Source organism: Aythya fuligula, chromosome 19, assembly GCF_009819795.1.
Source record: "Aythya fuligula isolate bAytFul2 chromosome 19, bAytFul2.pri, whole genome shotgun sequence".
Taxonomy (NCBI): Eukaryota; Metazoa; Chordata; class Aves; order Anseriformes; family Anatidae; genus Aythya; species Aythya fuligula.
The window spans coordinates 3,709,110-3,723,655 of NC_045577.1; the positions used below are offsets into that span (position 1 = coordinate 3,709,110).

The following is a 14,546-nucleotide window of genomic DNA, read 5'->3' on the forward strand; positions in this document are numbered from 1 at the left end:
GAAATCTTATTTAAGGTGAATACGTTAAGGGACAGAAATCCTAGCGTGCGCTATCTTGGCACACAAAAAGCAAACCCTTGTCCCTTACTTAAGTTTATTACTTCCTGCGCAGCTTCTGCATACTTTTTTTAAAAAGCTTGATTTAATTTCGGTGGTTTGCTCTGGAGTTATATTTGCCTTCTAGGGGCTTTTCTGTGTAATCGTGCTTGCGTACGCAGCTTTCGGAGTGCTGTGCTTTGTGTGTTCTGCTTTTTGCTCTGGCTCCCTAGGTAAGTCTTGTGGTCAAGTAGGGAAACGTGTATTTAGATTTGGGCTTCAGAGGGGGCATTTTCAGTACTCAAAGGTGGGAGGAGCGGGAACAGAACTTATTACCTGAACCAGCTGTCACCGGGCTCCAACAGGACACATGCAGTACCTGCAGCAGCTGCTTTAGCAGTGAATCTGTGAGGATTTTATTTCACGCTTTAGCTCTGTGCACTGTTCCCCCTTCCTTTCCACTCCCCCCTTCCAGCAGCGCTCTGCTTCAGCCCTTCCCCTCCTGTGAGGGCAGAGCCCTTACCCTCAGCCCACTGCCCCAGCCCTGTAGAAACGAACCGTTACCTTCCAAAAACTTATCTCTTCCCCACCGCAGAGGGTCGGGCGATTTGATTTGTCCCTTATTTGTTGGCTGCTTCCCGCTGGCAGCGGCCCCTCAGCGCCTCAGCCCCTCGCAGGGCGGCGGCCGCCATCTTGGGCGCCCCTCGAGCCCCTTCCTCAGCCCCCCGCCATCCCCCCCAGCGCCGCAGCCCATTGGCTCAGAGCGGGCGGCAACGGCAGCCGCTGATTGGCTAATCTGCATCGCTCCCCTGCCCAATGAGGAAAAGCGACGAGGCCCGCCTTTCTCCCGATTGGCTTCCCTGCTACCTGCGCCCCTCTCCCATTGGCCACCTCTCCTAGCACCCTATTGGCCCCTCCGCTCCCCGGCTTGGATTTTTAATTGGCTGCCCGCCGCTTGGCCGGCGCCTCACCTGCCGCTCAATTCTATTGGCCCGCCGCTCTGGCCTCCCCCGCCCATTGGTCGCGCCGCCCCTTAAGTCGGCGGCGATTGGCTGCGGCGGCCCCGGCCCGGTATCCGGGTAAGATGGCCGCAGTCGGCGAGTGCTCGCTCCCCGCTCCGTGGCGGCCGCTCTCCCTCACCCACGTCGAGTACCCGGCAGGTAAAGCCCCGCGCCGCCCCCCCCCGCCCCGCCGCTCCCCTCAGCGGCGCCCCGCGGCCCCCCCCGCACCTCAGAGAGGGCCGGGCCGCTCGCTGCCAAATAGTGAGCCATTGAGCTGTGAGCCGCAGGCGGCGAGGCGCGCGTGCGCGGTGGGGGGCGCTGCCAGATAGTGAGCCATATTATGGGGGGGGGGGGGGGGGAGGACGGGGCGCCGCGCATGCGCACTGCGAGGTGGCGCCGTGCCCCGGGGGCTGAGGGGCTTTGGGGGGGGGGGGGCAGTGCCTCAGGGCGCTGCCTGTCGGCGACATGGCGACAGGGCGATATGGTGTGACAGGGCGAGGCTCTACCCGCCCTGGAGCGACCGCCACAGCGGTCTCGGCGGTGCTGGTGATATCGGGGAGCCGCAGTCGAGGCGCCTCGTGCGGTGCTGCTGTGTGTGTGGGGGGGCTGCTTTTTGGCGATTTTGGTGGAAAATCCGAGAAAAAACGGCCTGTGGGGTGCGGAACCCGAATCTGGGGTTAAGGCGCCTCGCTGCTCCCTCACCCGCCTTAATAAGCCCTGTGTGTGGGCTTCGGGTCCTGTGGGAGCTGCCCTCAGAAGCGCCTCAGGGGTCTCTGGGACCAAAGGTAACGCCTCAGCCAGGAGCCCCGGGACACGGCGGCACCAAAAGGCTTTGGAGCAGGAGATGCAGTCCCTGTGCCACCAGCACGGCTGGTTTGTAGGGTTTTCCCTCACGCTTCCTCGAAACAGCGGCATTTTTGCCTCACAGTTCAGTGAAACACTGGTGTTTCCTCGCCTGCCTTGTGTTTGCCTTCGCCCTGTAGGTTCTGCTGCCCCTCCTCACGGTTATTCGCAGGAAAGTTTAGGAGAGAAGGCGGAATATTTATAAAATCTCTCCTGTAATGCTGGTAGATCCCTCTTACGCCCTTATTTAAACCTGGGGTTATACACAGCGTGTCCTATGTGCTGTTTGTTGGGTTGGTTTGGGAAGTGAGGGTGCTGCAGACCTCACTGCACGAGGGTTGTCTGCCAAATCTTAAAGAATGGGACAAATCGATTATTTTCTCTATGCATTCGCTGCTTTTATACAGGCAAACACAGCAGGTAACCGTCTAGGGTGGGTAAATCGCCACCAAGGTTGGGGTTCTGTGTTACGGAGCGTCGTGTTTGGCTTGGATAAAATACCTGATGCTGGAAGGCTGTGAAACGGAGAAAAAAAGCTAAAAATTAAAACAGCTGGAGGTACAAAAGAGTCTTAATTTTACCTTCGTCTAGAAAAATGAGTTGCAGCAAGCTGGTAGGTCTGATACTTTCCACTGGGTCTGGGGAGAGCACTCTAACTTTATTTAGAAAGCTGTTTGTGTCCTGCCTGTGTGGGGCTTTTGGCCAGGTCCATAAAGCTGCTAGATAATACATTTATAAAATAACGATGTTGGCAGCGTGCTCGGTGCAGGGGAATTAATGTAACCCCGTGCTAATAGAGAGGGAGGGAATGAGAAATGGATCCTGCTTTTACCCACATCAATTATTAAGCTGTCTCGGCGTGATGCATTCAGCTGGGTGGCGAACTCGCTGCCTCCTGGCTGGTCCCTGAGGCTGCTGGCCCGCTCTGGCACCTGGCTCTTAAAATCTCTCCTCTCTGAAGTCTTGCAGTGCAGAAGAGTTGTCATTCCTGCTTTCATCTGCCTCGAGCGACAGGCGCTTTCCCTGCGACCAGCTGAAAATCAGTCAGTGCTGATTCCTGTCTGGCAGACGAAGCCCTCTCCTCGGGCTTTTGCTTGCGATTTTGGAGGGGACGGGTGCCTGCAAGAGGGTGCTCATCCTTCCTGTCTCCGTCTGGTGTTCCTTTGTCAGCCGTGGTGTTTCAGGCACTCCAAGCACCCGTCCTTAATGCTCGGTCTTCAGGGCTTTCTGCAATGTCAGCTTTCAGCGAGAGCGGCTGAGAAGCAGCAGATAAACGCTGTGGTGGGGTTGCCCACAAATGGTCTGAGCGGTGTTTTTGGGGCCTAATGGGAAATATTGATGGAAAATGTCAAAAATCAAACCTAGAGAGAAGAAACTCTCACTGCAGCGTTACCTGACAGGGCGTTAAACCGTGCTGCTTAAGGGGGGGGGGCTCTAAAAATGCTCTCACTTTGGGAAACGGTCGGTCCTGGTGCTTTTCTTAGCAGCAACTGTGCTTTTTTGTGAGATTTGGCATCATGTGGGGCCTCTGGCACTAGGTAGGCAGGGATAATGCTGCTTCTGTCTATTTTCCAGTAATGAGCTGGTGATGGCAGCAGGATTGTTATGTCCTTTATGGGTATGTAAAAGCCATACTCCAAATGTGCCTAATTGCTCTTTGAACCTATTTCCGCTTTGGATCTCTACCCTTGGCGCTGAGCTTTGTGATTTAATGGTGTTTCTTCTCTGCTTTTAAGTCCCTTGCTCAGTAATTCCACTGAACGCTCGCTATTTCATGGTCAGTGAGAGGTGACAAACGTTTGCTGTCCCTTTCCCCGTGTCATTCGCGATCTTACAGAACTGCTGGATTCTCATTTTCCCTTTTCAGCCGAAAATCCGAGTTACTCGATATTTTCAGAGCGGCTGCGCTGCCATTCCTGCTGTCTCCGTCTCCTTTCTGTTTGCCTTCCCTGTGTTTATTGCTCCTTTTTCAGGTGGCGCGGCAAGAGTCACGGAATGAATTTGTGGTAGTGCTGTAACGGTAACTTTGGTTCTGCTCTTAAAAATGTTCTTTTTGGCTCATTGCTACGGAGCATTGGATGCTGCTCTGGAGGTATTGTGCTTACATGAAGCCAGAGATGACTTTTTATTTTTTATTTTTAATAGTTAAACTAAGTCCCATCACCAGGGCTGTGTGATTAGGGCTGTTTTTTCCCCGTACTCATTACTTTGCATGGCATGACTTGGTGCTGCAGGCTTAAAACTCATCTTCAGGGACTTCCTGTCTGTAGGGTGAGTTTCACTGGAGAGACACCGAGTTCCTGCTCTGTTTGTTTTTTATTATTATTTGGAGAAAAAAAACAAAACCAACACAACTCCTCAGTGCAGCTGGGATTCTTAAAGCTCTGCGACCTCCTGAGCCTTCTCACCTCGGACAAACTCTGCAAGGAGAGAACCTGGAGAGGCAAAGCCCTTCTCTGCAGGGCGACAGAGTCTCTTCCTCACGTGTCGGAGGATTTCTAAGATGAGGCAGAGCTGGAGAGGCAAGTGTGCACCGTTCCTGATGAGAGAAATGATGTGTCAGAGCAAAGGAGCTCGCTCTGTGCGTGTATTTCATGCTCAGTCCTCGCTGTGACTTCTGAAGGTGCTGGCTGCCCAGCTGGGGCTCGTTTCCCACCCCAGCAATATCTGGTGAAAGAAGCTGGGATGTTTGGCTTCTTCAGAGCTGCGTCGGGCGTTTCATCTCCCAGCAGAAGCTTCAAGTCTGCGCGCCGCGGGCTGGAATTTCAAGCTTCCTGAAGATATTTTTATTGTTCCCAAACTCGTTCTATCGGAACACGTGCGAGGAGAGGAAACGCCGACCTGTCAGGAGTATCTGCAGGTGTAAACAGGCGTGAAACGAAGAGGCTGTCCCTGTGTGTGCACCTCGACACAAAGTACGGGCAGCGCCAGCGCCGCAGAGAGATGTTTCAGTAGGAAGCGGCGGTGGCAGAGCCAGACCTTGTGGCAGGATGTGGGTAGCGCTGCCGATTCATATTTCTGGTGTGTACAGGTTGAGCTGGTGTGGTAAACCTTGCGCGTTTCCCTTGAAAGGTTGCTGGGGGGAAATGCTGAATTAGAGCAGAAGTAGGAGCTGAATGGAGGCTGAAACAACAGCGTGCCTCTGATCTGCGGGTGCTGGTTCATCCGTTTATCTCTTGAATCCCTAAAACGAGGCGGTTGGGCTCTCTGCTTTGCGTCTTCATCCCCAAATAATGCCCTGCCCGGGGAAGGCTGGACTTGAAATACGCAGAAGTAAAACAAACAAACAAAAATAACCCGGACTGTCCGTCACACAGATCTTTCTCTTGCAATTTCCAGAGGTTCGGGTGCTTTTGGTGGGCTCCGTTCTCCCTGCTTGTAGGAATTGCTTCCTATTTTAAAGACCAAGCAAAATGAAGAAATAAATAACTTCATAGAAGGGTAGAGGGGAACCTGCTGCTGGGTCTGAGTGGACTTAGGGCTGCCAGCCCTCCTGCTTGCTCTGCCTTCCCTGGGATTTGCAGCCACCTCAGAGCACATTTATGGTGTGAGTGCCTTTGTGATGGAGTTCCCAGGGCAGAGCTGAGCCTCCAGTTAACGCGCGGCTGTTTATTTGCCTCCTCACCCAGAAAAAGCAGCTTCAGCACGCGGTTGTGTTTGGTTGCTGCTGGCTACAGCGATCTGAAATACCATTAATGCCACCTCTGCGCTGTTTTAAGCGGACAGTTGAAATGTTTGGGGCGTTACGGTGTGCAGAGCTGGCAGCTGCCCGAGTAAAGGACGCGGTGCTGCGCCTGGAGGCGGCATCTGGGCGACGATTCTCGCTCCTGGGCTGGGTTGGAGCGAGGGATGTGAGCTGCTGGAGGCTGGGGAGGGATTTACGGGGTGTGCTAGGTGGTGAGGTAAGGGAGGGTCTGGAGCTGGGTGCTGCCGGTGCTATTTAAATTAAAGGCTGTCTCGTTATGTGTTCTTCCACCATCTGTGCCAGTCGTCGGGTTGGTTATTGCCTGCCAAAATCAGGGCTTGGTATAAAGGACCAAAATCTTTGCCTGCCGTGGATCAGCAGCGGGAATGACCTGAGCCACGCTGGTGCCTTGCTGAGGAAACCTCTCGCCGATGCCTTGGGGACTCAGACTGCAGGAAATACTCCCGAAGCTGTCGGGCTGCTTTTGATCGTTTGATCTCGTGAATTTCCTCATCGTTTAAGCCAGGTTTTGTGGAGTGTTTGGGATTCATGCAGAGCCGTGAGGGGCTTGATTCTGCGTAGCTGGGGCAGCAGCACCCAGCGGGTGGAGGAGCAGCGTGGAGCCTGCTGGACGCGGGGCAAACTGGTCACAGGGTGGAAGAAAAGTTTCCAATCCGGGGTCTTCCAACACTTAAAACCAAAATGCAACCATGCTCTGGCAAAAACCTACTGTTCTGGGGGGTTTTGTCCTCCAATCCTTCCTAATTTCCCCAGGGTTGTGAACTAAAACTACTGCAAGAGCCGTGTGCTGCTGCCGGTTCCCAAATCTAACGCAGCCTGGAAGTGAAGAGGAATCTGCACGCTGTACCTGATGCAACCACAGCTGTGAGGCAACAGCAGCAGCAGCAGCCTGAACTTTGGAGCAGTGCAATGCCATTTTTTTTTCCACTTGCCGTGCTCAGAGGCTGAGGTTAAAGTTTGCTGTGCCAGGAGCTGGGCTGCAATGTCTGGCTATTCACTTATGTTCACCTCCTCCTGCCTCTGTGACAGTGGAGGATAAAGAGGTGGGTTTGAGGTGCCTCGTGTCCTCTTGGGAGGTCCTGGCCCTGCTCCCCAGTTCTCCCTGGACATTTTCTAGTCAGGGTGGAGGCCCAAAGGCACTGCTGTATGGTACAAGTGGGCTGCTGGTAAAAAGCAGTCTCCTTTTTTTCTCTCTCTTTCATCTCCTGCAATGTTTAGCTGTTTATTTCCTCCCCGTGCTGCTAATGGCAGTGGTGGTGCAGACACACGGTGAGACAGATGAGGGGGCTGATCCAGCTGAAAAGGAACCCCCTTTGGGAAGGATTTGGTTGGGGAGTGTTTGCTGGGAATTGCCGGGGCAGGGAGAGGCAACGTGAATGAAGGGGAGGGAAGGAGCCACCTGATTTGTTTCTCTCGTTTGTTTCCCTAGGTGATTTCTCGGGTCAGCTTTTAGCTTATCTGAGCCTCGGTCCGATATTCATTATCGTCGGCTTTGTAACGCTCATCATATTCAAGAGAGAGCTTCACACGGTGAGTCCTCCTCTCCCTTCCAGCTTCTCCTTTGGACACAAATCTTTTCATTTATGGCTCGCCGCTCCTGTGTTCACGCTTCTTTTTGTTTTAAAGAGCCAGCTTAGGGAAGGTGATCTCCTGTCAGCAGCAGGAGACCCTGTCACTTGTAACAGGTTTAGTCTTTGCTGACATTCTGTTACTCCGTGGTGTATTTTGGGCAGTAGCTGTCTACAAACATCAGTGGGAGATGCCTGAGAAACTGAAGGTGGCTGTTGCAGGGTGGGAAATAATATTTCTACCTTGTCCTTAGATCCAGCAGGGCCCCAGCGTGAGTGGGTTTTGTGAGCTGGGCAGTGTGTGCAGGAAAGTGTCTGTAATTCAGCAGGATGTGCTTTCTTTGAACCTTGCTGAGGCACAAAATGGGGTCCAAAATAAAGCCTTTGAGTTCCCAAGGGAGTGGATCTGTCTGTGAGGGCTGCTTCCCAGCTGGGCACTGAGCAGCAGGGACAAAACTGATTCTTGCTTCTGTCCCAGGGAGCAACGAGGGACTCTTAATGCATAACTCTTTGTCTGCTCTGACAGGTAGTTGGGAATCAGTGTCACGGCTAAATTCCCTTCAGGAGGTACAAATTTGTGACATTTGCCCTCGGTAAACAGATAAAATGGGGCCAGCAAAAGGCTTTTGGCAGCACGTTTCCAACACGAGGCCGTGGTGTCATGGGAACCAATGGCCCAAGGGACCTGGGAATGGGACTTGTAGGTTCTGAACTGCTGCTGGCTAGAGAGGCAGCTTTAATTCTAGGCAGCCCAAAGGTTTTTTGTCGGCCCAAGTGAATAAGCTAGAGGAACTCGTCACAGACTCGTGGGTTTTTGAGTACCCGGCTTGTTGGGGATGGTGGTGATGTGGCATCGAGGTTGGTTCCCAGTCCTTTATACCAAGGACTTCATGGAGAAGTCCTCGCTGAGCTGGGGTGAGGCGCCAGCTGGCTTGCAGCAGCCTCACCTCAGGACACAGGGTGGAAAATGGCTTCATCTGAAATGGGACCGAGCGTGAAGGAGCCAGAGGATCAGCACCAGCTGGGAATTCGGTCACAGCAGCGGGACTGCTGTAGGGGAGGGGGATGGATGGTGGGGTGACAGCGAAAACAAATGCTAGTGGGCTGTGTCAGTTCACAACGTGCCTTCATTTACAGAAGCTTCAGGATGAAAAAAACATCCGTAGAGGGAAAAGAGAAGACCTAAAAAGTTTTTCTTCTAGCTATTTACTCGAATAACGGGGTGTGTGCTCCCCCTGTTGGTCGGCAGTGAGTGACAATCCCTAGAAACCTCTGCCCTGTCCCAAAACTTTGCTTTCTGCACTTGCTGTTGGAAATGTTATTGCTGTACAGTGTCATTTTTGTCTGTCTTTGCGAATCATCTGCTGAAAAGCTGTGCCTATGCAACGTGGTGCCAGATACACAAAGCAGGCTGAAAAACAAAAGCTTTTCTTCCTCTGCTAGAGAATGGTGAAGCTGTTGGTTATCACCTAAGGAGCTGAATATTAGAAATGCACGGTTTGGGGTTTTCTTAACAGAGGGATTGCCTGGTAAGCAGGTGGGTATTTTAAATAGGATGACACAGTTGTCTTGCCTTCACAGATCTCTTTCTTGGGAGGGCTGGCGTTCAACGAGGGAGTGAACTGGTTAATAAAAAACGTTATCCGGGAGCCACGGCCTTGTGAAGGTATGGTATGGCCCGTGGGTGCCACGGTGTCGGTTCCTTTCCAGTGGAATGAGAATCGTGGGGTGTTGGAGGGCGTTTTCCCCTTTGCCTCGTGTTGGCTTTGGATGTTTGGGTGTAAGAAGGCTGGCAGAGATGTGTCCTCGTGCGCACAGACTGGTGGAGTGGTTTGGCTTCACCTTTGGAGTGTTCCAGCTGCTGTGTACGGAGTAGACCTTGACCATACTCTTTCTTCTTCTCTTCCCAGAAGCCCATTCAACAGTGACCACAAAATATGGGATGCCGTCCAGCCACTCCCAGTTCATGTGGTTTTTCTCAGTCTATTCATTTCTGTTCCTTTATTTAAGGTAAAAGTTCACTGTCAGGTTTTTTGCCTGTTAATACGTTGAAATGCCTCAAATAGATGGCTCCCTCGCTGCCACTTCAGCACGTGGCAGAATTAAATCCGAGGCCCTGCCCAAGGTGCTGTAACTAGGGCGGGTGGAGCAGGTCTCTCCCAGTCTGTAGGACTGTGCTTCCCACTGCCCCCAAAGGGAAGGATCGGGGTGGGCCTCCTGCTGCCTCTCTGGGTACAGCGCTCCCGATTTTGCTTTTATAAGCCACGACGACCCACCGGGGTGAAGGAAGGGGCGGGGGGGCATGGAGGGAGGAGGAAAGAAGAGCTGCTTTCTCATGTGTCTACTCGGTTTCGTCAGCGGGGTTGTCTGCAGTCTTTTAGGTAATACCTCTCGCCCACTTGCATGCCCTCTTAGTCCATCTCCTGTACCGAGTACTGTCTTTTTCTGCTGTGCTGTGCTTTCCTGCAGTTCTCGCTGGGGCATGGCTCTGTCTTGTGGCTCCAGGCGTGGAGGAAGACAAAACTCCCGCTTCCTCCTGGCTCTGTGGGTGATGGAGGGCTCTGTCTCTGCTCCCTGTTGCATATGCTCAGCACGTGTCTTCCACATCAGCTGCAGTAGCTGCGAGCATTCTGCCTTCCATCACACCGATCGCTGATAATAGCTGGAGAAAGCAGCGTGGCTTTCTGGCTTCTCTTTAAGCGCTGCCAGCAGGACAGATTGATGCTGGGATGATCCCGAGCTGCCCTTGATCCCTCGGAGTAGAGCTTTCCTAGGAGTTTGGAGATAGCGAGAATAGGTACAAGGACTGCTCAGCTTCCTGCCACTGTGCTAATGGCTCTCCATCTCTTTCAGAATGCACCAAACAAACAATGCGAGGTTTCTGGATTTACTATGGCGACATGTGCTGTCCATCTGCCTCGTCACAGTGGCTTTGCTAGTCTCATATAGTAGGTATGGAGCAATCGTTTGTCTTATGCTCTCATACAGTCCTGCGGCCTCTAACAGCCAGCAGCCCTGCCCTTCTTTATCCCGCCTTTCCCATCTGATTCTCAACGACTGCGCTGCACAAGCGAGAGCTTTGCGGAGGTTGCTGCGTTGCCATGAGCCCCTTTAAATGCCCAAACAAAGGTGCTCCATGTCTGGTGCTTCACCGATGCCTTTATGAAACCCGGGATCAGCTGAGCCTGTTCCACGTCTCCGTTGGCTCCATTGCCCTGCTCTAGCCTCGCTGCCTGGCCCTCTTTCCAGCACTAATCATGAAAGCATCGCACCATGCCTTGGCACACCAGCATCTGCAGCATGGGGATTGCTACAGTTGGTCAAACTGACTTTGTTTTGCTTGAGCAGTAGATAATACAGACGTGTTTAGCTGTCTGACTTGCAGGATTCAGTTACGTTAACGTGATGAATAAGGAGAATGAAGTTTTGATGATTTTTTTTTTTTTCCTTTAGTAGACAACATAATGAGCTCCAGTGGTTGGAAACCAGACAGGTTCAGACTAGAAATCAGGCCATGTTTTCCCCAGAAAAGTAATTACCTGTTGGCACAGCTGACTGTGTACTAGAGCTGATTCCTTATTACTGGGTATTTTTAAAATTGTCAGGACAATTTCATAAAAGATGGTTGGTCTGGTTCAAATAAAAAGCAATTTGAGGAAATTCATTGGCCTGTGCAAGGGAGAAGGCCAGCTAAGATGATCTTAATGGCCATGATAAATGGGTGAAAAGGAATTTGAATGTGACTCATGTAGCTTTTGTGCAGGGATAACTTAAAACTCGTTAGCACAGCTTTCTGGCTGGCTGCGGTCACAGTAGCTGCTCTGTAGTGGTGCAGCCTTTGTGTTGTCACGCTTCAGAGCTGCAACATCAAGGCAAAGATGCTGTCTGTTCTTAAAAGTTTTTAAGCTCCAGCTCTGATGGTTTGGGGGGGACTTTTCCTGCTGCTGGCTTTGGAGAAGTCTCTTGTGGGAACCAAGGGCAGCAGTTCTTTAGCTAAGCCAAAGATACGCGAAGAGGAACGTGGAGGATTATTGAGTTAAACTCAAATTAGAAGTGTCCTAAGCTGAAACTGCTGTAGCAGGGAAGACTGTTTCCCAATTTTTCCCCCTTTTTATTTTTAATAATGAAAACTTAAGTCAAACATCCACTTCTAACATCTGGAGGATAACTTCTTCAGAACTTTGGAGGGTCCAGTGAGACATCAGCCCTTGAATCATGCCTCCTTTGGCTTTAAAGTCTATTTGGTGACTTTTCTCTTCCGCTGCAGGGTTTATTTGCTTTACCACACCTGGAGCCAAGTCTTATATGGAGGTGTGGCAGGAAGCATTATGGCCATAGCCTGGTTTGCCTTCACACAGGAGATATTAACTCCTCTCTTCCCAAGGATAGCTGCGTGGTAAGTCTCGCTATTCAGTGAAGGCTTTATGCCTGCGAGTCTGCATTTCTTGGATCACTGTTTTGCTCATTAAATGAGCTCCTTGGAATAATCTGATAACACAGATGGAGCACAGCTCCCTGACCAAAAAATAAAAGTTGTTCAGACTTCTGTGAACTATGTTACTGATGGTAGAAATGGGAATTCCTGGGTTCTGTTCCAGCTTTGTGTACTAACTGTTGTGAGCTCTGTAACTTGTTCCTCCATGTTTTCTTGTGCATGCCTGTCCGAAAAGCACACACCCTTACCAGGTATGGGTAGGAGAGAGAGGACGTTTAAGAAATGTGTGTTTTAAGGCCCTAGTAAATTTGTGGGGTGTGGCACAGTATTGGCTATGAGTAACTTTTGAACCATAACAGACATTAATCAGTTTAATAATAGCCAAGTGAGCCTGTAAAGCCATTTGGACTTAATGTAGTCCAGAAATGTTATGTAAGGAGTGAAAAAACATTATTTTTTCTTTGAAATTGAACAAGGAGCCTTCTTCACAAATGGAAGGATAATAGGAAAGCAATGTTAAATGTTTACAAGAATTTATGTAGTGTGGCTGTGTTGTTTTTCTTGTATGCTGATCAAAATTACAGTAGAGAAAAAGCCTAATTATTTCACCTTTTTCCACCCCTTTGTCTGTTTTCAGGCCAATTTCAGAGTTCTTTTTAATCCGAGACACCAGCCTCATTCCGAACATCCTGTGGTTTGAATATACAGTCACAAGAGCAGAGGCGAGGTAAGTGATCTGAGGGGAGGAAGCGCTGGAGCTGGTGTGACTTGTTAGGTGTCGTTACTGTCTGCTAATGTGTAGAGAGCTGCTGTGGATAGAGTGGTGTGGAGTAAAGAAACACCAGGTTGTGAGTTAAGTACCAGGTCTGGAAGGTGAGTCTGTTTGGGAGGATTTGAGATTAGCGTTTTGTTTAAAAAAATCACTATTTCAATTCCCCAGCCCGCGTTCTTTGCCAGCAGGTGTTGCTAACCTCATGTCCACACGTCAGTTTGTGGGCACTCCAGATGTGGTGGCTGTTCGGGGACTGGAAAGGGCAGGAAGGACTGATCTGCCTGCAGAGTGCGGCGGGGCAGCTTTATTTTTGTGTGGAACTAAGCAGAGCCTGACTTTAATCCCATCTTTCACCCCCTGGTTTGTCACAGCTCACTGATATAGAGTTGGGGCCAGCTCCCTCACCCTGCCCTCTCTTTTGGCGTTGCAGAAACAGACAGCGCAAGCTGGGGACGAAGCTCCAGTGACTCAGGAGGTGTTGGGGACCAGCGTGCGCATTTGGATGGAGACAGACAAGAGCAGAGACCTGGGAGCAGCAAGGAGCCTTTTAACAGATGGACCAAAGGAACAGGCAGGGACCATACCCAAAACCTGAAAGCCTTTGCTCTGCTTTAGCAGCTAGCTGGATGCTCCCTGATGCATGTGGGACCGTGCAGGAGTAGAAACTCATTTTCAACACAGATGCACATTGCCGGTTGGAATGTACCATCATGTCTACGTCAGGGGAGGGGGGAGACAATGTCTGGTGTCATGTTTGGGGGAGGGAAAACCAAAAATGAATCGTTTCTGTGACTTTTTTTCTTTTTATTTTTTTTTTTTCTTCAGCATGAAATATACACACTATTTATTTTTTTAAACGGAGCTATTGTTTTTGGGGTGGGTGAGGCCTTGTGTGTTTTGTTTTTGCTTTTTGTTTGGGTTTTTCTTTTTGGAAGAAGATGACAAAACTAATCTCCAGTTGATCATGCTTAATTAGGGCTTTTAGTTTTGAAGAATTTCTCAAGAGGGGAGAGGGGAACTAAGATGGTGTAACGTAGGTAGAAGGGAGAGGAAGGTTTTCTTTCCTTTCTGCCACCAGTTTGGGAGATCCAATTCAATTCCAACTGCACTTTGTATAGACAGAAAGAAAGCACTAAAAGATTTGATTTTTTTAACACTAGTGATGGTTCTGTGGGGAAGCCTGCACGGATTCCATTAAGGGGAGTGTGTGTGTAAAAACAAAAAAACAAACAAACAAAAAAAACAACGAAGGAAGACCGAAATACACTGATATATATATATTTTTTTTCCACTGCTGCTCCTGGTGTGTAATTAGCAAGGCTGTCTTTCTCAGAATCTCTTCTAGGTGGCAAGATTACCATACGTATCTCATGTTTATTTCATCTCTTCCTTTTATTCTTTTATTACCTCAGGGTTGCTGGGATCTGTACAGCTTCTGTTGTTGTACTTGGTGTGCTACCGATGGCGCTAGAAGGCCCATTGGTTCTAAGCAATGCTATGCTCCAATAAGTCAGCCCAAAGCCTTACAAAATTCAGTTGCTAGTCTCTGTCTTAAGCACTGGATTTTTATTTTATTTTATTTTTGTTAAAGCTTAAGGGAGGGATTTTTTTTTTTTTTTTTAAGAATGAACAAAGTGACAACCATAAAGAAATAATAAGGTGAACACCTAATAACTAGCTCAGTTGTTTGAATTTTCCGAAGTCTTGTTAGAGTCCAGTTGTGAACTCAGTAGTGAGCTTACTTTAGCAGATACCCCTACCAGTTGTTACAGGGGGTTGTTTGGGGTTCTGCAGGCATAATCTCGAGTGCCAAACTCCTGCAAGCAAGTTTTGCTTTCCATCCTTCTTCCATTTTGATTCCTCGTTTGGCCAGTCAGCTCTCTGGATGCTGTGTCTCTGTGGGAGTGTGCCTGCCATCTGTGTGTGCTCCAACTTCAGTGATCCATGAGTTAACCTGGCAAGGGCTATACTCAACGTGCTTCAGGGCTGTGCATGGACACTTTCTGTATTTCTGGTATATAATGCAGCAGTTCAAGTGTAACTACAGAGAAATATTTATTCAAAGCACAATTGACTTGAACTTTCACAGATAAAGGACAGCTTCTGAACTGGCTCAAAGGTCATCGGTGTGCCTTCGATGCAGTCATGTGAGCAGAGGTAAAATGACTGTCACATCTCAGTCTTG

At 50.1% G+C, this 14,546-nt stretch overlaps 1 protein-coding gene across 2 annotated transcripts; it reads left to right on the forward strand.

The window, feature by feature from the left end:
* The first annotated feature begins 1,112 nt into the window (after positions 1–1,112).
* Positions 1,113–13,520, forward strand: DOLPP1 (dolichyldiphosphatase 1). Of its 2 annotated transcripts, XM_032200035.1 has the most exons (8): positions 1,113–1,196; positions 7,016–7,116; positions 8,736–8,820; positions 9,065–9,164; positions 10,008–10,106; positions 11,422–11,550; positions 12,227–12,316; positions 12,792–13,520. In XM_032200035.1, exons 1-8 carry the CDS (start codon positions 1,121–1,123, stop codon positions 12,826–12,828), a joined length of 717 nt encoding a protein of 238 aa, XP_032055926.1. In that variant the 5' UTR covers positions 1,113–1,120; the 3' UTR covers positions 12,829–13,520. The 2 variants fall into 2 exon arrangements, with proteins under 2 accessions (XP_032055926.1, XP_032055928.1); XM_032200037.1 differs by lacking the exon at positions 10,008–10,106.
* The last annotated feature ends 1,026 nt before the right edge of the window (positions 13,521–14,546 follow it).